Source organism: Neodiprion pinetum, chromosome 5 (assembly GCF_021155775.2).
Source record: "Neodiprion pinetum isolate iyNeoPine1 chromosome 5, iyNeoPine1.2, whole genome shotgun sequence".
Taxonomy (NCBI): domain Eukaryota; kingdom Metazoa; phylum Arthropoda; class Insecta; order Hymenoptera; family Diprionidae; genus Neodiprion; species Neodiprion pinetum.
Window position 1 is genome coordinate 3,708,901 of NC_060236.1, and position 25,878 is coordinate 3,734,778.

At 39.9% G+C, this 25,878-nt stretch overlaps 4 protein-coding genes and 1 pseudogene across 15 annotated transcripts; 2 read left to right on the forward strand and 3 right to left on the reverse strand.

Moving 5' to 3' along the window:
* Nucleotides 1-218: 218 nt before the first annotated feature.
* LOC124220548 (serine-rich adhesin for platelets-like) lies at nt 219-8,828 on the forward strand. 6 transcript variants are annotated; one of them, XM_069136714.1, is made up of 6 exons: nt 219-322; nt 3,757-3,867; nt 4,039-4,156; nt 5,168-5,283; nt 5,465-5,606; nt 7,028-8,828. In XM_069136714.1, the coding sequence occupies exon 6, from the start codon at nt 7,087-7,089 to the stop codon at nt 8,719-8,721; it is 1,635 nt and encodes a 544-aa protein (XP_068992815.1). In that variant the 5' UTR covers nt 219-322; nt 3,757-3,867; nt 4,039-4,156; nt 5,168-5,283; nt 5,465-5,606; nt 7,028-7,086; the 3' UTR covers nt 8,722-8,828. The 6 variants fall into 6 exon arrangements, with proteins under 6 accessions (XP_068992815.1, XP_068992817.1, XP_068992818.1 ...); XM_069136716.1 differs by having other exon boundaries at nt 3,769-3,867; XM_069136717.1 differs by lacking the exon at nt 219-322 and adding an exon at nt 361-1,227 and having other exon boundaries at nt 3,772-3,867.
* On the reverse strand, nt 1,740-4,297 carry LOC124220549 (allantoinase). 2 transcript variants are annotated; one of them, XM_046629616.2, is made up of 10 exons: nt 4,028-4,297; nt 3,735-3,898; nt 3,519-3,633; nt 3,305-3,451; nt 3,075-3,217; nt 2,769-2,955; nt 2,571-2,703; nt 2,287-2,459; nt 2,144-2,176; nt 1,740-2,045 (listed from the first exon to the last, which is right to left on the reverse strand). In XM_046629616.2, exons 1-10 carry the CDS (start codon nt 4,190-4,192, stop codon nt 1,905-1,907), a joined length of 1,401 nt encoding a protein of 466 aa, XP_046485572.1. In that variant the 5' UTR covers nt 4,193-4,297; the 3' UTR covers nt 1,740-1,904. The 2 variants fall into 2 exon arrangements, with proteins under 2 accessions (XP_046485572.1, XP_068992820.1); XM_069136719.1 differs by having other exon boundaries at nt 3,735-3,882; nt 4,028-4,166.
* Nucleotides 4,423-10,319, reverse strand: LOC124220550 (lanC-like protein 2). 6 transcript variants are annotated; one of them, XM_069136720.1, is made up of 10 exons: nt 10,162-10,319; nt 6,471-6,655; nt 6,166-6,345; nt 5,909-6,063; nt 5,661-5,808; nt 5,439-5,579; nt 5,161-5,343; nt 4,923-5,069; nt 4,745-4,847; nt 4,423-4,651 (listed from the first exon to the last, which is right to left on the reverse strand). In XM_069136720.1, the coding sequence occupies exons 2-10, from the start codon at nt 6,582-6,584 to the stop codon at nt 4,575-4,577; spliced, it is 1,248 nt and encodes a 415-aa protein (XP_068992821.1). In that variant the 5' UTR covers nt 6,585-6,655; nt 10,162-10,319; the 3' UTR covers nt 4,423-4,574. The 6 variants fall into 6 exon arrangements, with proteins under 6 accessions (XP_068992821.1, XP_046485573.1, XP_068992822.1 ...); XM_046629617.2 differs by having other exon boundaries at nt 6,471-6,651; nt 10,162-10,313; XM_069136721.1 differs by lacking the exon at nt 10,162-10,319 and adding an exon at nt 10,112-10,157.
* LOC124219947 (very-long-chain 3-oxoacyl-CoA reductase-B pseudogene) lies at nt 6,764-10,034 on the reverse strand (annotated as a pseudogene).
* LOC124220553 (Phosphatidylinositol glycan anchor biosynthesis class X) lies at nt 10,304-11,744 on the forward strand. Its single transcript, XM_046629640.2, has 4 exons — nt 10,304-10,532; nt 10,768-10,900; nt 10,972-11,268; nt 11,415-11,744. The coding sequence occupies exons 1-4, from the start codon at nt 10,417-10,419 to the stop codon at nt 11,577-11,579; spliced, it is 711 nt and encodes a 236-aa protein (XP_046485596.1). The 5' UTR covers nt 10,304-10,416; the 3' UTR covers nt 11,580-11,744.
* Nucleotides 11,745-25,878: the final 14,134 nt, after the last annotated feature.

Consider the following 25,878-nt stretch of genomic DNA (forward strand, 5'->3'; position numbering starts at 1 on the left):
ATACCGTCGTCTTAGTGTTATTGTTTTAAATGTGCGTTTTCAAGAGCCAACAAATCGAAAATACTCGATGAGAATTCGCAACCGAGAAATATACATCCAATGAGTCAATTATTATGTCATAAATATGGACGGCGTCTACCGAAATATCAAAGAAATCGCAAAGTACTTTCATAGGTCAGTTTACTAAAGAACGCGGATGAGCGCTCGTAAAATTTACAGACATTAATCAGTCTCGGCGCTACCCACCGATCAAAGCGTTTTCAGTAATTTCTATGATTTCTTGTTAATTGTATGCTCTTTAAACGCGATTCTTAGCACATGGGTAAGTATACGTGTTTGTCTACGCGCAGTGACCCTCGTCACCCTCGCCCTCGTCTTCGCATATAACTTACAAAACGTGGTAGGGTTGCGCTGACGTCATCCAATGACGTCATTCTACACTTGTATTACTTTCATATGACCGTGATCACAGCTCGCGAGGCTCACGCATTTTACGGACACGTGTACGCACGCACGCGCGCATTCACGTGTGAATCCTGTCCGTGTGTACAATATACATATTTTGCTTGTTTCCTCGCTACGACGATAATGCCTTTCTTATAAATATCCCAAATCATTTTCCTGCGATAACAAATTGGTGGAAATTTCCACTCGAATATCCATTATAAATAAATGCGCGGGCAGCCACTCCGCACAATCTCGCTTGCGAGTGTTCCACACTATGAGTTCAATTGTAATTATAATAATTGAGGAATTTACTGTTGATTGTTTTTATAATGAACAAAATAAATAAATATTTCAAGCGGTTCTGATCAATATTATATCTTATATACTTGTGTATATTTTTAAACACATTTGTCTTTGTTTACAATATTATTCAGATCCGTTGATTGGCCGCGTTGCCGTAATTAATGCAGTCGGGTTGCGAAAATTTCAATTAATCGAAAAATTGTTTTTGTATAAAATAATTATATTACTGCTAAATATGTTTTAAATAACTACTGTACACACTATTAAAATGGGTCTCGAATGCCACAAACGTAACTCTGCAAGTGGTCTGTAGGACGCAATGACGTCATCGGAAAGTGACTCATGCCGTCTGATGCGGATATGCCTGGTCGTTGTTCACATTCAAAGGTGTAACGAAATATGCGCGATCGAGCGTTTTATTATTTTCTCGTAACACAAGTCCAAACCAATGAATAGAAAAAAATAATTCGTTGATAAGTAAACCTACATTACTATGTTATGAATAAATCGCTGCATATTCGAAAAAAAATACGGAAAATTATATATAAAAATATATCGCTAACAAATATTGTTCAATTTTTGAATATCATTTTTAAACTTTACTTTATAAGAATAAAATTCCATACGTAAACGTATTATTCAATTCGCGTGCTGTGATCATATTTGCTAGGAATTTATTTAATTTCGCTTAAAAGGAGAGTGGAGAAGCGATGACGTAATACAACGAGTCAAACGAGCATATTCATTTTCTTATCGCATTTATTGGTACCGAAACGTTACGTAAAATCGTAGACATTTTGATATAAGTACGCTTATTACAAAGCATGGTAATAACGCGAATCCCGAATTCGATCGTAAATGTAATGATCTGATGTAGCAAATGATCATTACTCTCTTAATAAAATATACGCTAGCGATTGTGATTCATTCATGTGGTAATTAATACAACGTTATCTGATTAAAAACCGCATAGCGAAGATAATAAACAATTTTATACAATAGTTAACAAACTCCTTTACTAATTATTTTTTATATCCTTACATCCTTTACGATATTATAATTTCAATCTAATCACAGTTTTGATTAGATAGCATGTAGTTTAAACTTGTTATATTCAGTAACCAGTGAAGTTATTTTAAACGTACTTAGGTAATTTATTCGCGTCGGTTCTCCTTCTGCAGTAGCAGATCACCGACGGGTTTATCTTGTACTAATCCATCTCTGTAAACTGTGTTACCACGGATTATAGTTGCTACTACTTTTCCAAATAATTTCTTTCCCATGTAAGGTGTTAACTGGAAATAATAGTTAGTGTATATTCAATTATGTTATTTTGTCAAGAGCGAAGCATAAGCAGAAATGATAATAGTCCGTTGAGTCTCAAAGAATTTACCTTATTTTTATGTAAGATCATTGACTCTTGAATCTGTAAATTATATATCCTGATAAATTACAACGATAAGTATATTATGTGTAGACAAAGTGGGCGAAGAAAAATTCACTGAATGGTGCTAGAAACTTTTAAATAAATTTCACCTCAATAGTTGCCTCAGGATCCCAGATGAGTAGATCCGCGTCCATTCCCTTGCGTAATTTGCCTTTTCGACCATCCAATCCACACAGCTTAGCTGGTGCTTGACTCAGCAAACGTGAAACGTTTTCCAAACTTAAATTTCTCTTCCTTGCCACAGTCCACATAATCGGCAGACCTTTGTTTAAGAAAATTGACACCGATCGTTAGTTTACTGCTTACGGGGGGGAAGAGCGAAGGAAAATTAAGATCTCAAAGAAATTGAGTATTTTTACTGCTAGCTGCGTACCAAATTGTAGAGACGAAATGCCACCCCATGCCGTCATGAAATCACCGCATATTTTAAGTTCTGCTGTCGAGGGAGAATGGTCAGATACTACCATGTCTATTAGGCCATTTTCGATTGCTCTCCACAACTTATTCTGAAAGGATGGTCGAAAGACATTTAAAAATTTATAATTAGATCATATAAAAAATGATAGCTTACTTGGTTAGTCTTTTCTCGGATCGGTGGACAGCATTTAAATTCTGTTGCATTTTTCGGTACTTCTTCAGCACAGAAGTTTAGATAATGATGACAAGTTTCAACCGTGAGATGAGATCCTTCCGCTTTTGCTGATTGTATTACATCTAGAGCATCACTTGCCGATAGATGCACTATGTGACATCTTACACTGAAAATTATACCTTGTATTTACTGATAATTGAAGAATAATTATCTTTCTGAAGGTTCCATGACAATCGAAAAATATGAATTTATTCATTTCGCCACTTATCGTGGTTTTCAGTCTACCCATATTTTTTGCATAGCGAAGAAATCATTTTTATAGCTTCAACTTCCATTGCCGGCGGTCTTGATTTTAAAAACGTTTCATAGAAATGAGAATCACTCGTTTCAGTCACCAGAGAGCCAGCAAGCTCGCACTCCGCATGAAACTGAACATATTTCATGAGAACATTATTAATCAGCTTCATATTGTTTCAAGTACCTGGTTTCAAAGTTATATATTTCGAAGCGCATACCGCAAGCACAGAATTTGTGGATTGCAATTCTGTTAAGGCCAGTTCAATGTCCCGAATATTGACGTGCGGAAATTCATCAACCCCACTTGGACATAGAAAACATTTGAATCCAACTACCCCTGCTTGTATCAATCTCCGAAGCTCTTTCTGTTTTTTACAGAATTATTTGAATGAAATTCAGATAATCAAACTGTTTCTTTATCGCAAGGTTTACCTGATTCCCGGGTATTACACCACCCCAGAATCCAACATCTACAAATACTCTTCCTAACGCTTCTTTCGATTTTATATCCAAGTTTTCTAGTGTCGTTGTCGGTGGTATAGAATTTCTGTAATTAAAAGTATGGATTTAGTATCTAGTAGACGTCTGATAAGATTCTCAATTGATAAACACGCATCTGTACGCTATAAAAACTTAGCAAACCCTTACAAAGGCATATCAACAATTGTAGTAATTCCACCAGCAGCTGCAGCCCGTGTTGCGGTATCAAAACCTTCCCAATCAGTGCGACCTGGCTCATTTATATGGACATGGGAATCAACTATACCAGGCATGATTACCAGTGAGTCAAATCTTTCTAAATATATATTTTCCTGTTAAATTGTGAATTAGTTCGCTAGATTAAGAGGGTAAAATTTTTTAGTTAAAAATGATTAGAAACTGTTTTGTCCGATTGACAATATTATCTCTGTGTCGCATTGAAAAGTGTTTAACTGCCTTACATTTGTTACAGTCTTTATTGCCTCCTCGTCGACAGATCGAATGATTTCTTCAATTTTTCCATCGCTTACAACAATTATTGCCGGTTGAACACCGCCGTCTTCCTCGGGAAGAACTACTCTAGAACTCAGGTAAGCTATTTTACAAAAACTTTTACGGATAGACATTTTCAGCACGTTAGTTTTACACTCATTTAAGCTATAAGAACAGTGTTCACTCTTGATCGTACATCGGTAACGTCACTTGGGAGTTATCTTGAATGCAAAGGTTTCTCTTATCAGTAGAGATTAATACTCATCTTCATTCCTCAAACACAGTCAAGATTCATTTAATGTGGAAAATATTAGAACAATTATCTTTAATATGACTGATTTATTCCAATTTTTGTGATACATGAGAGGAATGATACGCAGTTTTACATGAAACATATAAACAGTTTGAAGAAAATCAACTACAAATGTAAATCTATTGAATTTTACAAATGAAATAATGAAAAATAAATATCATCTGCAATAACCCAACTTCATTGAGGAACAGTTTTTTATTCAGTCATACGGCATAGGCAGGGAAGTTAGCGAACAACGGCTGCTGAACATCAATGAGGAAGTAAATTGTACCAGCCAGTCCTAAAATATTCGTAATGAATGCAATTTTTAGTATAGTATAGTGCAAATAGAGGGTTTAGATTATTTTAATATTGAAAAATATTTTGCATCTACCTTCAAATAATGAAAATGGTCGATCCGGTGTCCTGTTTTGATGTTTACCATAATTCATGCACCATTCTGCGAACTTACAAGCTCTGTACAGGTGTTTGATCTCCTATAAAATTTAATCACATAAGAAAATAACTTTTTTTTCACTCACTGTTACAGTACGCAAATATATTAGTCTCACTTTGGTTGCCTGGTAGAGATACAAGAACGTATAAGCATTTCCCGCAACACCGTGACATATTCCATACCCTTTCTTCAAAAGTCCTCTAGACCATACCACGTCTCCGCATCCTAAAGCAACTTGAAGATATTCCGGCTTACCAAATACCTGTAACGTTTGATTAGTTAGTAGTTAGAAATTTGTGGCTTGAAACATGGTGTGCACATTTTCAACAGACAAAATTACGAGAATGATATACCTTATAGGCTTGATGAAAAAGCATAGTCATCGAAGGGGCTCCATGGCACCACTGAACCAATTTATCTGACTGATTGCCAACAGAAGACGGAAAATTGCCAGAAACGAATCTCATCTTCATAAGGTAGTGTATAGCTGGTTCTATTTGTTCCTTGAGCTGATACTCTGTCAGATATGGAACTGCCTGCGTAATTTATAAGATGAGTTTTTTAGAGTTACTAATCAAATCGCATACTTCCAATAAGCATACTTTCAATAATTTGAAACTCAAAAACACACCTGAAGTAATAAAAATAATATTCCAGCCAAGCCATGCGCGCCTCCCAGATAAAGTTTATCGTGCCAAGAGTAGAGCAATGGAAATTCAGAGCGCACCGCCTTAGCAGTGACTTGGCCAGAATTTAAAATACAACCAATCACCTGAAAAAACTCATAAATAATTAATTGGTATACAAACAAATGGAATTTAGTTTCTCATTAGTAAACTTGTTCAAAACGCACCTGTTTGATGAGGCTTGCCTCAAATGGTGGGGGAGTTATACGGTTATTAACAAACAGTAGTGCGTAAAGATAGCCAGCGCGTCCATAAAGCAGTTCGTCAGGGCAATCACTATTTTTGCCAATAACGTGCTTTGATAATTCCGCTAAGCTGTGAACAGCAATTTAATAAATGTAGTCTTCAGATTTTTGTTACTTCGACAGCTGGTTCATAAGAACAACTAAGTGACTAAAGATTAAGCATTACTGACTCTGCGATCATTGAGCGCGATTTATCTTTGGCAAAATGCAAGTGGTTAATAACTGCCCCTAAAGCTAAGGGACCTGCACTTCCACACAAAAATGTAATCAATCTCTTGGAAGTTTTCAATCTGCTTAGGCTTCGTTCAATCGTTTCGTTAGCTCTCTGGAAAAATACGTGGAATGATATGGAATAATGTCAGTCACTTCTCTACTTTTAATTCTAAGTTTGATCAAGATCAATTTGAGTAAGGTAATTCTAACTTACGCTAATGTAAGATGGGTCGTTAAAATTTGTGCCATAATGGTAATACAAGTTTGCGATTCCCGTAGTTCCTGTGTAAATTGAAAAGTCAGTAGAGTTTTCAAAGTAGTTCTTATTTCTTTCCAGTTCTCTCATCAAGCTTTTAACACTGGCTGATAATGTTTCTTTGAAGTCATCACAAATCTGTACAAAATTTACACTTCATTAAAATGATAGTCCGTAAGAATTCAGAAAACAAGCATTTGTAATATCAAAGTGAAGTATCAATGCCATTTATGTCATAAAGTAATCCTGGCATGACTTCTCACCGTATCCTTATCTTGGTCAACTATGAGATTTTTTTCCAATTCATAGTCCTCTCTAAAAGTATTCTCATAGTACCGGGAACTTTCTGAAGTGGCAGCAGATGGATTGCTCATCATCAAAATAATTTATATATGTAGTACGCGAAGTAGCGATGAACTTACAATGAATTCAAGTCCGTGAACTCTGCCTTGAAAAAAATGAAAAATATTTATGCATGCTATACCTGCACTTCATATGACTGGAGTGAATTAAAAGTATGTTAGCATGCAGTGAAATCAATATTCACATAAAATGCTTACTCCGTTATGTTAAAATTTTTTTGCTTGATTGTCGCTGTAACTATAATTGATTGACCGATTTATTAGATATGGTTTACGACAGGTACTCAAGTCATAGCTAATATTAATAAAATGCCACGTAAACATTATTGAGTAAACTTGTGCAGTTTGGTAGCAATTGGCATAGTCAGAGAACGAATATGATCATGTTTGGTAAGAGAAAGAGTCTATTCTTTATCCAGGTATGTCACATTTCCCTGAATATTAACATCAATTTCTAGGCACACTTGGAGTGCTGGTATTCGTTCTCATCGCGCTTGAGCCATGCGCTGCAATTTTAATGAGATACGATATTCTATTGCCAGAAGAAAGAGTCGAGAGAAAGTATCACACCGTGGAGAATTACTACAAATTTGAGAGGACAAAAGTAATTGAACAAGATCATTTCAACGACCAGTATGTAAATCTGAAGATTTCTGTGACGGAAGAAACACCACGACATGTCAACAATGGCAGAATAACATTTTTCCAATGCGTCAACCAAACCCCGAGGAATGCTAAAATATCTATGCACGTTATTCAAGGAGGACTAGGAACACCGGAATTGGTGGTAAGGGTGATTTATACACCTGTACAATTTTCGGTAAGAAGTATGTTAAACATAACTTGTCATATACGGACAGAGAATATGTATGATGGTACAGTTGGAGAAAAGCTCTTGCTGAATTTGTCTGGTGTTCAAAAAACAAGCACACTGCCTGCAGCAGTTGTACTTGGAAAGAAAATGAAGAAAGCAAAAGAATGGAATTCATGTTCATGTCCAACAAAACCCACATCTGTTGATGATCTCCGCTCTGTGACTGAAGCTTCAACTGGATACACAGTAAAACCGAATGAAACAAGTTGGAATAGAGAGAAACTTGTGACGAGTTCTTCCATTGACGCTACTAGTCTCAGAGCACAGAAGATAAAAAGCAATGATAAGTCATCGTTGGGTGAATTAAATGTCGATATGCAAGGAACAAATCAGACCAACTTCGGTTCTACAAAAGCAAGTCTGAGCATAAGTAGTACAAATAACAATAATAGGAAATCAACTTCAATTCCAAGTACAATTAATTTGAACTCTGTGACTATTGAGAAATCTGGGAAATCAATTATACAAAATGAAGAAGTACACATATCGAATCAGAAGATGAGGACTGCTAATACTACTGGAAAACTATCTACAAATATAAGAAAGCCTGTTGATTCAAGTATAATAAGCTCTCACGTCAAAGCTACAAGTCCGCATATACACAAAAAAACATCACGTACCGAAGTGACAAATTCACTGAAAACAAATATGTATGGAAGGACAACCTCAAGTACTAAGAAACTCAGAATGCATACTACAGGAATGGTAGTAAAAACGATTACCAAAGATCCCAAACGTGGTAACTTAAATGACGATATCATTTCAAGTAGGGAAACAGGCCAGAGACCTGGAAAACTAGGGTCAAAGCTGAAGTATAATAATAAAACTCCTGGGAGTGGAATAGAACTGAAAACAAATGCGACAAAAATTTATAACAAAGTTACGAGCCGAAGACCAGATCAGAAATCTATACATAACGAAGTAACAACTCCAGATCAAGATCTGACCACTGTGCCATATGAAGGAATAGTTACAGCGGTAGACGAAACTACGCATTCTGGTGAAACCTGTGTGATCAATGGAATGGGAGAGAGAATAAAAGCAAGTACCAACACCGTCACTCAACCATTAACAAGCACAAGAACTGTTGAAATGAGTTTGGAGAAAAGTCAGACCAGTCCAACAATAGAAGAGGTAACTAAACGCGCAGAAATTAATGGTTCAAAACTGAAGTATAAAATTATAAAAGGCGTGACATCTCCATGGTACAATTTAGCAATAAAGGCTGTGCCAAAAGACCTGAAAAGAAAGATAAGCTTGGCAAAGATAACTTATTAAATGCAAGTATGGGATGATTTATGCGAGCGAGAAGTTTATTCTTGTATAATTTATTTATAAGCGAGTGGTAATAAATCATAGTAACAAGATATGCTCTACAATATTATTCAATGTATCTTCGCAGAGCGTTACTACGATTACCTTCCATTGCGGAAGTAGTAAATTTGATAACAAGTGGAGCAGATAATTTGTAAGCTATTCTAACGAGGTTGACCACGACTGTGTGCGGGAAGAAGCCAGTCGTGTTGTCATCCTTGCCAATAGTGTTGATTGCACTCGCGACATAGTTGTCAGGCGTTGGTATGATCCATCCATTGGACGATGATTTAGATGTTGTATTAGTTAGGCTTCCGGGTAGCAGACATTGAATGATAATGCCATGTTTCGCGTATTCGGCACTCAGGTCTTTACTGAATTTCAAAATGTAGGCTTTCGACGCTGCAAAAACAGTTAGCATTGGGCTCGGCATAACCGCTACTGATGCAGCAACATTTACTATGACGCCTCTTCCTCGCAGTACCATTTGCGGCAGGAAAATACGACACATGTTTGTAACGACGACTACATTGCACTGGATTATATTCATGTAGATTTTTTCCTTGTGTGGTAAGTCAAGGAAGTACTCAGGGTGTGGGTAGCCCTTACCAAGATTATTGATCAGGATACCCACTTCCATGCCAAACGTTTCTTTTTCTATCAACTCGTAGGCTTGAAGACCTTGAGACAAATCCAGCTCAATTACCTTGGTCCTAACGTTGTAAATGGATTCAATGTCGCTCGCAATGACTCTTAGCATATCAATCCCTGTTGCGTTTACAAGGACCACGTTTATACCCATTTTGGCAAGCGCTTCGGCGTACGCCTTGCCCAGACCGTGAGAGCATCCAGTTATTACACCCCATTTACCCATCGAGTATAAGTCAATCGGCATACCAGGAGACAGAAAGGTTTTGTACAACATGTGAATAATCTTGCGCACAAATCGGCATCCCCAAAATATGATTGTAAAGTAGCCTATTTTCTCGATCAGGGACATTGCTGTGACCATTCAAGTTAGCAGTGGCGCGATGTGAAAGCGTTGATCATAAGCAGCGATGCCTGATGTATTTAGCGACGAAGTTTTAGTCATTTTTAGACATCACTCCAAGCATTTCGGATATACATTTCAGACATCATCAGCGAAATGTTAATCTTGAGGTTTAAGGAGTTTCATCGACTTTTCAAGGAGAGACAGAGCAATACGGAAAAACAATTGTCGGTGGTACGATGACAAACATACTCTTATCAACAATGCAAATACACACGGTATGTATATTTCGTGCACCTACTGACAGTTGCTGCCAAATAACGAGAATCGCAACATTCATTTCTAGAAAAAACAACATTATACCTCGATTTTCGACCGTCAAGGTGTGATAATCATAGGTGAGATGAACTAACCTGTCTTTTCGTGATATTCTAACTTGATTCAAATTTACGCCTGAATGTGCCGAACACGGCAACCAGAAATACTTATTGATAATGCTCCAATTGCTTCACCCTGCCCATAGTCAACTTTACCGTACATTACAAGTATCTCTCTGCAAGTATCACTAATTTTCAATATGGCCGCCCCCATGGCCCCACAAATTTAGAACGTGTGGAACTTGAAAGCAAAGTTTGCTTGCCAAAGTGCTTGCTCGAAAAATCTAGAACATGCATCATAATTTCAAAAGTTTCTTATTCGCTGCCCTTATACTTCAGAACTTCGCAATCAGTACATCGATCAATGCTACGTTGGATTTTGACATAATTGGTGAAGGATTCCACAGGTGAAGAGGTTACCTTTTTAACACACCCCGAATATGTATAATCATATTACATACGATACATCTGGCTATTGATCTTAGTCAACTATTCGCCGCATTCAACATTGCGGTTCCACATGCATCGAATATATCTTTTTCAAACTATGAGTACGAAACTTGCTTACAATCTGCACCCCATATTTTCGATCGCGAGTATAGTCACTTGGTGATGGGTAAAATAGAATTTATACTTCACCAGAACCTTTGAGTACAAAGTGAGCGTTGATGGCTTAGAGAACCAGCAAGATTGCGCAGTAGCGCTTCACATTTTACTGCCATCAGCAATTTATGTGAACGTCGACGAGGTAGCGGATTTGCAGAGAGTCGGAAAGGTAGTGTATGCTTGACATCATGTATTTTCACGTAGTACGATTTATTATTTACATTTCGCGCCTCTTTTCAGACCCTCACGTGCTCAGTTGGTGAAAGAAATGTAGAATTGTTTGCCGAAATGGCCGAGCCTCAAAACGTGACAATATGCAATTTACCGAAAACATGGCAGACTGTCTTATCCCTGCCGATTCACCAACGCTACCAATTCTCTCAAGAGTATGGAGGTTACATAGCAATCGATATTCCACACCCCAAGCTGCTCCTTGGCTGCAAAGAGAGGTTGAAACATTATCGTGTTTCTAAGATTGATCTCTGCTCACCCTGTGTTGATTTGGCTCTAAAATGGAGAGAAATTCCTTTTAAAATGGTAATCTTTTTGAACAGATAATTATGATGAGTGTGAAGTTGATAACTTCGGTGCCACCTATTTTATTTCAAGGCATTTTGAGTGTCCAGTTAATGAACTTGGCACTAAATTATTACTGAGTCTACCAATGATCCTTTTTTTTGTAGGAACATACGAAGACGGTTTGGCTGATCCCTGTGGGAAACACGTCTTACTTGAACTACGTGTCTTATGTGACTTTGTTGGTGACTAGTCTTGGAGCAGCTGCAGTTCTGCAAACAATGCTCAGACTCGGGAGTGTCAGCGGTGGCCCAAGAACAAAACAGAACTGATGGTATAGAGTGAAGCTTTGTGTGTGCAATTATTTGTACTGTGAATGGACGATGTGTACAGTGAATTCCACATTTTATCATGGTTTTTGTACTACCATTGAAATTTTCTCATATTGCTTATTGGATGTCATTATATGGAATAAAGTTAAAGTTGTGAATCAAAAAGATCCGTTATCATTGGCAATAGAGTCATAGATTGTAGATACATAATAATAGAATGAGATTCTATGTCACCATTACATGACATGTAAAAATTCCATGTAAACGGTGTCGTTTTTACTTGATTGCTTCAGGTGATTATAGTCTATACCAAATTTTTGTAGAACCAAGTTATTTCTCGGTATCTGTTCGGATGTTAAATCTTGATTCAGCTAGCTTCCTCGTGGACCGATTGGTCACATGAAGGTCTATTAAATTAATTCTACTTGAGTAAATTTTTTCCTTCGAGGATAGCAACGACGTAAGATGGCGTTTTTGCAGAGAGCAAAAGTTTTGAAGTTTTTCAGCAAGAATGTATTCGATTTCAAATTATGCTGAAATCCATTCTTGCTGCACTATTCCGACGTAATTTTGCGAGAGAAATTGATTGGGCGCAGTCCCAATACGCTGCGATCAACGCATCAAAAGTTACAGCCGAAAAACGAAAAACTGTGTTTTCGACATTTTTCAGCGGGTGCTTTTTCGCTCATCATTTCTCTCCTGTTGGTCCTACGCTGTTTCCGCTGCGTTTTCTGAGTTCCTGGGTGTCCGATTGATCAGAAAACGGTCGTTTGAATCAAATCTGAGACCAAAAATTTTTCGGCCAAAAAAAAAGCGAGGCTAACCCCTTTGCATTTTTGGCAAAAATTTTCGCGATTTTGAAAAGTGCTGGAATAAATTCTTTCATGCACTATTCCGACGTAATTTTGCGAGAGAAATCGATTGGGCGCAGTCCCAAAACGCTGCGATCAACGCATCAAAAGTTACAGCTGAAAAACGAAAACCTGTGTTTTCGGCATTTTTCAGCAGGTGCTTTTTCGCTCGTCATTTCTCTCCTGTTGGTCCGTGCGCTCTTTTCGCTGCGTTTTCTGAGTTCCTGGGTGTCCGATTGGTCAGAAAACGGTCGTTCGAATCAAATCTAGGACCAAAAATTTTTCGGCCAAAAAAAAAGCAAGGCTAACCCCTTTGCATTTTTGGCGAAAATTTTCGCGATTTTGAAAAGTGCTGGAATAAATTCTTTCATGCACTATTCCGACGTAATTTTGCGAGAGAAATTGATTGGGCGCAGTCCCAATACGCTGCGATCAACGCATCAAAAGTTACAGCCGAAAAACGAAAAACTGTGTTTTCGACATTTTTCAGCGGGTGCTTTTTCGCTCATCATTTCTCTCCTGTTGGTCCTACGCTGTTTTCGCTGCGTTTTCTGAGTTCCTGGGTGTCCGATTGATCAGAAAACGGTCGTTTGAATCAAATCTGAGACCAAAAATTTTTCGGCCAAAAAAAAAGCGAGGCTAACCCCTTTGCATTTTTGGCAAAAATTTTCGCGATTTTGAAAAGTGCTGGAATAAATTCTTTCATGCACTATTCCGACGTAATTTTGCGAGAGAAATCGATTGGGCGCAGTCCCAATACGCTGCGATCAACGCATCAAAAGTTACAGCTGAAAAACGAAAACCTGTGTTTTCGGCATTTTTCAGCAGGTGCTTTTTCCTTCGTAACTTCTCTCCTGTTGATCCCACGCTGTTTTCGCTGCGTTTTCTGAGTTCCTGGGTGTTTGATTGATCAGAAAACGGTCGTTTGAATCAAATCTAGGACCAAAAATTTTTCGGCCAAAAAAAAAGCTAGGCTAACCCCTTTGTATTTTTGGCGAAAATTTTCGCGATTTTAAAAAGTGCTAGAATGAATTCTTTCATGCACTATTCCGACGTAATTTTGCGAGAGAAATCGATTGAGCGCAATCCCAATCCGCTGCGATCAACGCATCAAAAGTTACAGCCAAAAAACGAAAACCTGTGTTTCGGCATTTTTCTGCAGGTGCTTTTTCCTTTGTAACTTCTCTCCTGTTGGTCCTACGCTCTTTTCGCTGCGTTTTCTGAGTTCCTGGGTGTCCGATTGATCAGAAACGGTCGTTTGAATCAAATCTGAGACCAAAAGTTTTTCGGCCAAAAAAAAAGCAAGGCTAACCCCTTTGCATTTTTGGCAAAAATTTTCGCGATTTTGAAAAGTGCTGGAATAAATTCTTTTATGCACTATTCCGACGTAATTTTGCGAGAGAAATCGATTGGGCGCAGTCCCAATACGCTGCGATCAACGCATCAAAAGTTACAGCCGAAAAACGAAAACCTGTGTTTTCGGCATTTTTCTGCAGGTGCTTTTTCCTTTGCAACTTCTCTCCTGTTGGTCCTACGCTCTTTTCGCTGCGTTTTCTGAGTTACTGGGTGTCCGATTGATCAGAAACGGTCGTTTGAATCAAATCTGAGACCAAAAATTTTTCGCCAAAAAAAAAAGCAAGGCTAACCCCTTTGTATTTTTGGCGAAAATTTTCGCGATTCTGAAAAGTGCTGGAATAAATTCTTTCATGCGCTATTCCGACGTAATTTTGCGAGAGAAATCGATTGGGCGCAGTCCCAATCCGCTGCGATCAACGCATCAAAAGTTACAGCCGAAAAACGAAAACCTGTGTTTTCGGCATTTTTCAGCAGGTGCTTTTTCGCTCGTCATTTCTCTCCTGTTGGTCCTGCGCTCTTTTCGCTGCGTTTTCTGAGTTCCTGGGTGTCCGATTGGTCAGAAAACGGTCGTTCGAATCAAATCTAGGACCAAAAATTTTTCGGCCAAAAAAAAAGCAAGGCTAACCCCTTTGCATTTTTGGCGAAAATTTTCCCGATTTTAAAAAGTGCTAGAATAAATTCTTTCATGCACTATTCCGACGTAATTTTGCGAGACAAATCGATTGGGCGCAGTCCCAATACGCTGCGATCGACGCATCAAAAGTTACAGCCGAAAAACGAAAACCTGTGTTTTCGGCATTTTTCAGCAGGTGCTTTTTCCTTTGTAACTTCTCTCCTGTTGGTCCTACGCTCTTTTCGCTGCGTTTTCTGAGTTCCTGGGTGTCCGATTGATCAGAAACGGTCGTTTGAATCAAATCTGAGACCAAAAGTTTTCCGGCCAAAAAAAAAGCAAGGCTAACCCCTTTGCATTTTTGGCAAAAATTTTCGCGATTTTGAAAAGTGCTGGAATAAATTCTTTCATGCACTATTCCGACGTAATTTTGCGAGAGAAATCGATTGGGCGCAGTCCCAATACGCTGCGATCAACGCATCAAAAGTTACAGCTGAAAAACGAAAACCTGTGTTTTCGGCATTTTTCAGCAGGTGCTTTTTCCTTCGTAACTTCTCTCCTGTTGATCCCACGCTGTTTTCGCTGCGTTTTCTGAGTTCCTGGGTGTCCGATTGGTCAGAAAACGGTCGTTCGAATCAAATGTAGGACCAAAAATTTTTCGGCCAAAAAAAAAGCAAGGCTAACCCCTTTGCATTTTTGGCGAAAATTTTCCCGATTTTAAAAAGTGCTAGAATAAATTCTTTCATGCACTATTCCGACGTAATTTTGCGAGACAAATCGATTGGGCGCAGTCCCAATACGCTGCGATCGACGCATCAAAAGTTACAGCCGAAAAACGAAAACCTGTGTTTTCGGCATTTTTCAGCAGGTGCTTTTTCCTTTGTAACTTCTCTCCTGTTGGTCCTACGCTCTTTTCGCTGCGTTTTCTGAGTTCCTGGGTGTCCGATTGATCAGAAACGGTCGTTTGAATCAAATCTGAGACCAAAAGTTTTCCGGCCAAAAAAAAAGCAAGGCTAACCCCTTTGCATTTTTGGCAAAAATTTTCGCGATTTTGAAGTGCTGGAATAAATTCTTTCATGCACTATTCCGACGTAATTTTGCGAAAGAAATCGATTGGGCGCAGTCCCAATACGCTGCGATCAACGCATCAAAAGTTACAGCCGAAAAACGAAAACCTGTGTTTCGGCATTTTTCTGCAGGTGCTTTTTCCTTTGTAACTTCTCTCCTGTTGGTCCTACGCTCTTTTTGCTGCGTTTTCTGAGTTCCTGGGTGTCCGATTGATCAGAAACGGTCGTTTGAATCAAATCTGAGACCAAAAGTTTTTCGGCCAAAAAAAAGCAAGGCTAACCCCTTTGCATTTTTGGCAAAAATTTTCGCGATTTTGAAAAGTGCTGGAATAAATTCTTTCATGCGCTATTCCGACGTAATTTTGCGAGAGAAATCGATTGGGCGCAGTCCCAATACGCTGCGATCAACGCATCAAAAGTTACAGCCGAAAAACGAAAACCTGTGTTTTCGGCATTTTTCAGCAGGTGCTTTCTCGCTCGTCATTTCTCTCCTGTTGGTCCTGCGCTCTTTTCGCTGCGTTTTCTGAGTTCCTGGGTGTCCGATTGGTCAGAAAACGGTCGTTCGAATCAAATCTAGGTCCAAAAATTTTTCGGCCAAAAAAAAAGCAAGGCTAACCCCTTTGCATTTTTGGCGAAAATTTTCCCGATTTTAAAAAGTGCTAGAATAAATTCTTTCATGCACTATTCCGACGTAATTTTGCGAGAGAAATCGATTGGGCGCAGTCCCAATACGCTGCGATCAACGCATCAAAAGTTACAGCCAAAAAACAAAAACCCGAGTTTTCCACATTTTTCAGCAGGTGCTTTTTCGCTCGTCATTTCTCTCCTGTTGGTCCTGCGCTCTTTTCGCTGCGTTTTCTGAGTTCCTGGGTGTCCGATTGATCAGAAAACGGTCGTTTGAATCAAATCTGAGACCAAAAGTTTTTCGGCCAAGAAAAAAGCAAGGCTAACCCCTTTGCATTTTTGGCGAAAATTTTCGCGATTTTGAAAAGCGCTGGAATAAATTCTTTCATGCACTATTCCGACGTAATTTTGCGAGAGAAATCGATTGGGCGCAGTCCCAATCCGCTGCGATCAACGCATCAAAAGTTACAGCCGAAAAACGAAAACCTGTGTTTTCGGCATTTTTCAGCAGGTGCTTTTTCCTTCGTAACTTCGCTCCTGTTGATCCCACGCTGTTTTCGCTGCGTTTTCTGAGTTCCTGGGTGTCCGGTTGATCAGAAAACGGTCGTTTGAATCAAATCTGAGACCAAAAATTTTTCGGCCTAAAAAAAAGCAAGGCTAACCCCTTTGCATTTTTGGCCAAAAATTTTCGCGATTTTGAAAAGTGCTGGAATAAATTCTTTCATGCACTATTCCGACGTAATTTTGCGAAAGAAATCGATTGGGCGCAGTCCCAATACGCTGCGATCAACGCATCAAAAGTTACAGCCGAAAAACGAAAACCTGTGTTTCGGCATTTTTCAGCAGGTGCTTTTTCCTTCGTAACTTCTCTCCTGTTGGTCCTACGCTCTTTTCGCTGCGTTTTCTGAGTTCCTGGGTGTCCGGTTGATCAGAAAACGGTCGTTTGAATCAAATCTAGGACCAAAAATTTTTCGGCCTAAAAAAAAGCAAGGCTAACCCCTTTGCATTTTTGGCAAAAATTTTCGCGATTTTGAAAAGTGCTGGAATAAAGTCTTTCATGCACTATTCCGACGTAATTTTGCGAGAGAAATCGATTGGGCGCAGTCCCAATACGCTGCGATCAACGCAGCAAAAGTTACAGCTGAAAAACGAAAACCTGTGTTTTCGGCATTTTTCAGCAGGTGCTTTTTCCTTCGTAACTTCTCTCCTGTTGATCCCACGCTGTTTTCGCTGCGTTTTCTGAGTTCCTGGGTGTCCGATTGATCAGAAAACGGTCGTTTGAATCAAATCTAGGACCAAAAATTTTTCGGCCAAAAAAAAAGCAAGGCTAACCCCTCTGTATTTTTGGCGAAAATTTTCGCGATTTTAAAAAGTGCTAGAATAAATTCTTTCATGCACTATTCCGACGTAATTTTGCGAGAGAAATCGATTGGGCGCAGTCCCAATACGCTGCGATCAACGCATCAAAAGTTACAGCCAAAAAACAAAAACCTGAGTTTTCCACATTTTTCAGCAGGTGCTTTTTCCTTTGTAATTTCTCTCCTGTTGGTCCCACGCTCTTTTCGCTGCGTTTTTCGGGTTCCTGGGGTTCCAATTGGTCGGGAAAGGGTCATACAAATCACTTCTGAGACGAAAGATTTTTTGGTCAGAAGAAAGGAAGGTTAACCCCTTTGTATTTTTGGCGAAAATTTTCGCGATTTTAAAAAGTGCTAGAATAAATTCTTTCATGCACTATTCCGACGTAATTTTGCGAGAGAAATCGATTGGGCGCAGTCCCAATCCGCTGCGATCAACGCATCAAAAGATACAGCCGAAAAACGAAAACCTGTGTTTTCGGCATTTTTCAGCAGGTGCTTTTTCCTTCGTAACTTCGCTCCTGTTGGTCCTGCGCTCTTTTCGCTGCGTTTTCTGAGTTCCTGGGTGTCCGGTTGATCAGAAAACGGTCGTTTGAATCAAATCTGAGACCAAAAATTTTTCGGCCAAAAAAAAAGCAAGGCTAACCCCTTTGCATTTTTGGCGAAAATTTTCGCGATTTTGAAAAGTGCTGGAATAAATTCTTTCATGCGCTATTCCGACGTAATTTTGCGAGAGAAATCGATTGGGCGCAATCCCAATCCGCTGCGATCAACGCATCAAAAGTTACAGCCGAAAAACGAAAACCTGTGTTTTCGGCATTTTTCTGCAGGTGCTTTTTCCTTTGTAACTTCTCTCCTGTTGATCCCACGCTGTTTTCGCTGCGTTTTCTGAGTTCCTGGGTGTCCGATTGATCAGAAAACGGTCGTTTGAATCAAATCTAGGACCTAAAATTTTTCGGCCAAAAAAAAAGCAAGGCTAACCCCTTTGCATTTTTGGCGAAAATTTTCGCGAGTTTGAAAAGCGCTGGAATAAATTCTTTCATGCACTATTCCGACGTAATTTTGTGAGAGAAAATGATTGGGCGCAGTCCCAATACGCTGCGATCAACGCATCAAAAGTTACAGCCGAAAAACGAAAACCTGTGTTTTCGACATTTTTCAGCAGGTGCTTTTTCGCTCACCATTTCTCTCCCGTTGGTCCTACGCTCTTTTCGCTGCGTTTTCTGAGTTCCTGGGTGTCCGATTGATCAGAAAACGGTCGTTTGAATCAAATCTGAGACCAAAAGTTTTTCGGCCAAAAAAAAAGCAAGGCTAACCCCTTTGCATTTTTGGCGAAAATTTTCGCGATTTTGAAAAGCTCTGGAATAAATTCTTTCATGCACTATTCCGACGTAATTTTGTGAGAGAAAATGATTGGGCGCAGTCCCAATACGCTGCGATCAACGCATCAAAAGTTACAGCCGAAAAACGAAAACCTGTGTTTTCGGCATTTTTCTGCAGGTGCTTTTTCCTTTGCAACTTCTCTCCTGTTGGTCCTACGCTCTTTTCGCTGCGTTTTCTGAGTTACTGGGTGTCCGATTGATCAGAAACGGTCGTTTGAATCAAATCTGAAACCAAAAATTTTTCGGCCAAAAAAAAAGCAAGGCTAACCCCTTTGTATTTTTGGCGAAAATTTTCGCGATTCTGAAAAGTGCTGGAATAAATTCTTTCATGCGCTATTCCGACGTAATTTTGCGAGAGAAATCGATTGGGCGCAGTCCCAATACGCTGCGATCAACGCATCAAAAGTTACAGCCGAAAAACGAAAACCTGTGTTTCGGCATTTTTCGGCAGGTGCTTTTTCCTTCGTAACTTCTCTCCTGTTGATCCCACGCTGTTTTCGCTGCGTTTTCTGAGTGCCTGGGTGTCCGATTGATCAGAAAACGGTCGTTTGAATCAAATCTAGGACCAAAAATTTTTCGGCCTAAAAAAAAGCAAGGCTAACCCCTTTGCATTTTTGGCAAAAATTTTCGCGATTTTGAAAAGTGCTGGAATAAAGTCTTTCATGCACTATTCCGACGTAATTTTGCGAGAGAAATCGATTGGGCGCAGTCCCAATACGCTGCGATCAACGCAGCAAAAGTTACAGCTGAAAAACGAAAACCTGTGTTTTCGGCATTTTTCAGCAGGTGCTTTTTCCTTCGTAACTTCTCTCCTGTTGATCCCACGCTGTTTTCGCTGCGTTTTCTGAGTTCCTGGGTGTCCGATTGATCAGAAAACGGTCGTTTGAATCAAATCTAGGACCAAAAATTTTTCGGCCAAAAAAAAAGCAAGGCTAACCCCTCTGTATTTTTGGCGAAAATTTTCGCGATTTTAAAAAGTGCTAGAATAAATTCTTTCATGCACTATTCCGACGTAATTTTGCGAGAGAAATCGATTGGGCGCAGTCCCAATACGCTGCGATCAACGCATCAAAAGTTACAGCCAAAAAACAAAAACCTGAGTTTTCCACATTTTTCAGCAGGTGCTTTTTCCTTTGTAATTTCTCTCCTGTTGGTCCCACGCTCTTTTCGCTGCGTTTTTCGGGTTCCTGGGGTTCCAATTGGTCGGGAAAGGGTCATACAAATCACTTCTGAGACGAAAGATTTTTTGGTCAGAAGAAAGGAAGGTTAACCCCTTTGTATTTTTGGCGAAAATTTTCGCGATTTTAAAAAGTGCTAGAATAAATTCTTTCATGCACTATTCCGACGTAATTTTGCGAGAGAAATCGATTGGGCGCAGTCCCAATCCGCTGCGATCAACGCATCAAAAGATACAGCCGAAAAACGAAAACCTGTGTTTTCGGCATTTTTCAGCAGGTGCTTTTTCCTTCGTAACTTCGCTCCTGTTGGTCCTGCGCTCTTTTCGCTGCGTTTTCTGAGTTCCTGGGTGTCCGGTTGATCAGAAAACGGTCGTTTGAATCAAATCTGAGACCAAAAATTTTTCGGCCAAAAAAAAAGCAAGGCTAACCCCTTTGCATTTTTGGCGAAAATTTTCGCGATTTTGAAAAGTGCTGGAATAAATTCTTTCATGCGCTATTCCGACGTAATTTTGCGAGAGAAATCGATTGGGCGCAATCCCAATCCGCTGCGATCAACGCATCAAAAGTTACAGCCGAAAAACGAAAACCTGTGTTTTCGGCATTTTTCTGCAGGTGCTTTTTCCTTTGTAACTTCTCTCCTGTTGATCCCACGCTGTTTTCGCTGCGTTTTCTGAGTTCCTGGGTGTCCGATTGATCAGAAAACGGTCGTTTGAATCAAATCTAGGACCTAAAATTTTTCGGCCAAAAAAAAAGCAAGGCTAACCCCTTTGCATTTTTGGCGAAAATTTTCGCGAGTTTGAAAAGCGCTGGAATAAATTCTTTCATGCACTATTCCGACGTAATTTTGTGAGAGAAAATGATTGGGCGCAGTCCCAATACGCTGCGATCAACGCATCAAAAGTTACAGCCGAAAAACGAAAACCTGTGTTTTCGACATTTTTCAGCAGGTGCTTTTTCGCTCACCATTTCTCTCCCGTTGGTCCTACGCTCTTTTCGCTGCGTTTTCTGAGTTCCTGGGTGTCCGATTGATCAGAAAACGGTCGTTTGAATCAAATCTGAGACCAAAAGTTTTTCGGCCAAAAAAAAAGCAAGGCTAACCCCTTTGCATTTTTGGCGAAAATTTTCGCGATTTTGAAAAGCTCTGGAATAAATTCTTTCATGCACTATTCCGACGTAATTTTGTGAGAGAAAATGATTGGGCGCAGTCCCAATACGCTGCGATCAACGCATCAAAAGTTACAGCCGAAAAACGAAAACCTGTGTTTTCGGCATTTTTCTGCAGGTGCTTTTTCCTTTGCAACTTCTCTCCTGTTGGTCCTACGCTCTTTTCGCTGCGTTTTCTGAGTTACTGGGTGTCCGATTGATCAGAAACGGTCGTTTGAATCAAATCTGAAACCAAAAATTTTTCGGCCAAAAAAAAAGCAAGGCTAACCCCTTTGTATTTTTGGCGAAAATTTTCGCGATTCTGAAAAGTGCTGGAATAAATTCTTTCATGCGCTATTCCGACGTAATTTTGCGAGAGAAATCGATTGGGCGCAGTCCCAATACGCTGCGATCAACGCATCAAAAGTTACAGCCGAAAAACGAAAACCTGTGTTTCGGCATTTTTCAGCAGGTGCTTTTTCCTTCGTAACTTCTCTCCTGTTGATCCCACGCTGTTTTCGCTGCGTTTTCTGAGTGCCTGGGTGTCCGATTGATCAGAAAACGGTCGTTTGAATCAAATCTAGGACCAAAAATTTTTCGGCCAAAAAAAAAGCAAGGCTAACCCCTTTGTATTTTTGGCGAAAATTTTCGCGATTTCAAAAAGTGCTAGAATAAATTCTTTCATGCACTATTCCGACGTAATTTTGCGAGAGAAATCGATTGGGCGCAGTCCCAATCCGCTGCGATCAACGCATCAAAAGTTACAGCCGAAAAACGAAAACCTGTGTTTTCGGCATTTTTCAGCAGGTGCTTTTTCGCTCGTCATTTCTCTCCTGTTGGTCCCACGCTCTTTTCGCTGCGTTTTTCGGGTTCCTGGGGTTCCAATTGGTCGGGAAAGGGTCATACAAATCACTTCTGAGACGAAAGATTTTTTGGTCAGAAGAAAGGAAGGTTAACCCCTTTGTATTTTTGGCGAAAATTTTCGCGATTTTAAAAAGTGCTAGAATAAATTCTTTCATGCACTATTCCGACGTAATTTTGCGAGAGAAATCGATTGGGCGCAGTCCCAATACGCTGCGATCAACGCATCAAAAGATACAGCCGAAAAACGAAAACCTGTGTTTTCGGCATTTTTCAGCAGGTGCTTTTTCCTTCGTAACTTCGCTCCTGTTGATCCCACGCTGTTTTCGCTGCGTTTTCTGAGTTCCTGGGTGTCCGGTTGATCAGAAAACGGTCGTTTGAATCAAATCTGAGACCAAAAATTTTTCGGCCTAAAAAAAAGCAAGGCTAACCCCTTTGCATTTTTGGCGAAAATTTTCGCGATTTTGAAAAGTGCTGGAATAAAGTCTTTCATGCACTATTCCGACGTAATTTTGCGAGAGAAATCGATTGGGCGCAGTCCCAATACGCTGCGATCAACGCAGCAAAAGTTACAGCTGAAAAACGAAAACCTGTGTTTTCGGCATTTTTCAGCAGGTGCTTTTTCCTTCGTAACTTCTCTCCTGTTGATCCCACGCTGTTTTCGCTGCGTTTTCTGAGTTCCTGGGTGTCCGATTGATCAGAAAACGGTCGTTTGAATCAAATCTAGGACCAAAAATTTTTCGGCCAAAAAAAAAGCAAGGCTAACCCCTTTGTATTTTTGGCGAAAATTTTCGCGATTTTAAAAAGTGCTAGAATAAATTCTTTCATGCACTATTCCGACGTAATTTTGCGAGAGAAATCGATTGGGCGCAGTCCCAATACGCTGCGATCAACGCATCAAAAGATACAGCCGAAAAACGAAAACCTGTGTTTTCGGCATTTTTCAGCAGGTGCTTTTTCCTTCGTAACTTCGCTCCTGTTGATCCCACGCTGTTTTCGCTGCGTTTTCTGAGTTCCTGGGTGTCCGGTTGATCAGAAAACGGTCGTTTGAATCAAATCTGAGACCAAAAATTTTTCGGCCTAAAAAAAAGCAAGGCTAACCCCTTTGCATTTTTGGCAAAAATTTTCGCGATTTTGAAAAGTGCTGGAATAAAGTCTTTCATGCACTATTCCGACGTAATTTTGCGAGAGAAATCGATTGGGCGCAGTCCCAATACGCTGCGATCAACGCAGCAAAAGTTACAGCTGAAAAACGAAAACCTGTGTTTTCGGCATTTTTCAGCAGGTGCTTTTTCCTTCGTAACTTCTCTCCTGTTGATCCCACGCTGTTTTCGCTGCGTTTTCTGAGTTCCTGGGTGTCCGATTGATCAGAAAACGGTCGTTTGAATCAAATCTAGGACCAAAAATTTTTCGGCCAAAAAAAAAGCAAGGCTAACCCCTTTGTATTTTTGGCGAAAATTTTCGCGATTTTAAAAAGTGCTAGAATAAATTCTTTCATGCACTATTCCGACGTAATTTTGCGAGAGAAATCGATTGGGCGCAATCCCAATCCGCTGCGATCAACGCATCAAAAGTTACAGCCGAAAAACGAAAACCTGTGTTTTCGGCATTTTTCTGCAGGTGCTTTTTCCTTTGTAACTTCTCTCCTGTTGATCCCACGCTGTTTTCGCTGCGTTTTCTGAGTTCCTGGGTGTCCGATTGATCAGAAAACGGTCGTTTGAATCAAATCTAGGACCTAAAATTTTTCGGCCAAAAAAAAAGCAAGGCTAACCCCTTTGCATTTTTGGCGAAAATTTTCGCGAGTTTGAAAAGCGCTGGAATAAATTCTTTCATGCACTATTCCGACGTAATTTTGTGAGAGAAAATGATTGGGCGCAGTCCCAATACGCTGCGATCAACGCATCAAAAGTTACAGCCGAAAAACGAAAACCTGTGTTTTCGACATTTTTCAGCAGGTGCTTTTTCGCTCACCATTTCTCTCCCGTTGGTCCTACGCTCTTTTCGCTGCGTTTTCTGAGTTCCTGGGTGTCCGATTGATCAGAAAACGGTCGTTTGAATCAAATCTGAGACCAAAAGTTTTTCGGCCAAAAAAAAAGCAAGGCTAACCCCTTTGCATTTTTGGCGAAAATTTTCGCGATTTTGAAAAGCTCTGGAATAAATTCTTTCATGCACTATTCCGACGTAATTTTGTGAGAGAAAATGATTGGGCGCAGTCCCAATACACTGCGATCAACGCATCAAAAGTTACAGCCGAAAAACGAAAACCTGTGTTTTCGACATTTTTCAGCAGGTGCTTTTTCGCTCGCCATTTCTCTCCTGTTGGTCCTACGCTCTTTTCGCTGCGTTTTCTGAGTTCCTGAGTGTCCGATTGATCAGAAAACGGTCGTTTGAATCAAATCTGAGACCAAAAATTTTTCGGCCAAAAAAAAAGCAAGGCTAACCCCTTTGTATTTTTGGCGAAAATTTTCGCGATTTTAAAAAGTGCTAGAATAAATTCTTTCATGCACTATTCCGACGTAATTTTGCGAGAGAAATCGATTGGGCGCAGTCCCAATACGCTGCGATCAACGCATCAAAAGTTACAGCCAAAAAACAAAAACCTGAGTTTTCCACATTTTTCAGCAGGTGCTTTTTCCTTTGTAATTTCTCTCCTGTTGGTCCCACGCTCTTTTCGCTGCGTTTTTCGGGTTCCAGGGGTTCCAATTGGTCGGGAAAGGGTCATACAAATCACTTCTGAGACGAAAGATTTTTTGGTCAGAAGAAAGGAAGGTTAACCCCTTTGTATTTTTGGCGAAAATTTTCGCGATTTTAAAAAGTGCTAGAATAAATTCTTTCATGCACTATTCCGACGTAATTTTGCGAGAGAAATCGATTGGGCGCAGTCCCAATCCGCTGCGATCAACGCATCAAAAGTTACAGCCGAAAAACGAAAACCTGTGTTTTCGGCATTTTTCAGCAGGTGCTTTTTCGCTCGTCATTTCTCTCCTGTTGGTCCTGCGCTCTTTTCGCTGCGTTTTCTGAGTTCCTGGGTGTCCGGTTGATCAGAAAACGGTCGTTTGAATCAAATCTGAGACCAAAAATTTTTCGGCCAAAAAAAAAGCAAGGCTAACCCCTTTGCATTTTTGGCGAAAATTTTCGCGATTTTGAAAAGTGCTGGAATAAATTCTTTCATGCGCTATTCCGACGTAATTTTGCGAGAGAAATCGATTGGGCGCAATCCCAATCCGCTGCGATCAACGCATCAAAAGTTACAGCCGAAAAACGAAAACCTGTGTTTTCGGCATTTTTCTGCAGGTGCTTTTTCCTTTGTAACTTCTCTCCTGTTGATCCCACGCTGTTTTCGCTGCGTTTTCTGAGTTCCTGGGTGTCCGATTGATCAGAAAACGGTCGTTTGAATCAAATCTAGGACCTAAAATTTTTCGGCCAAAAAAAAAGCAAGGCTAACCCCTTTGCATTTTTGGCGAAAATTTTCGCGAGTTTGAAAAGCGCTGGAATAAATTCTTTCATGCACTATTCCGACGTAATTTTGTGAGAGAAAATGATTGGGCGCAGTCCCAATACGCTGCGATCAACGCATCAAAAGTTACAGCCGAAAAACGAAAACCTGTGTTTTCGACATTTTTCAGCAGGTGCTTTTTCGCTCACCATTTCTCTCCCGTTGGTCCTACGCTCTTTTCGCTGCGTTTTCTGAGTTCCTGGGTGTCCGATTGATCAGAAAACGGTCGTTTGAATCAAATCTGAGACCAAAAATTTTTCGGCCTAAAAAAAAGCAAGGCTAACCCCTTTGCATTTTTGGCAAAAATTTTCGCGATTTTGAAAAGTGCTGGAATAAAGTCTTTCATGCACTATTCCGACGTAATTTTGCGAGAGAA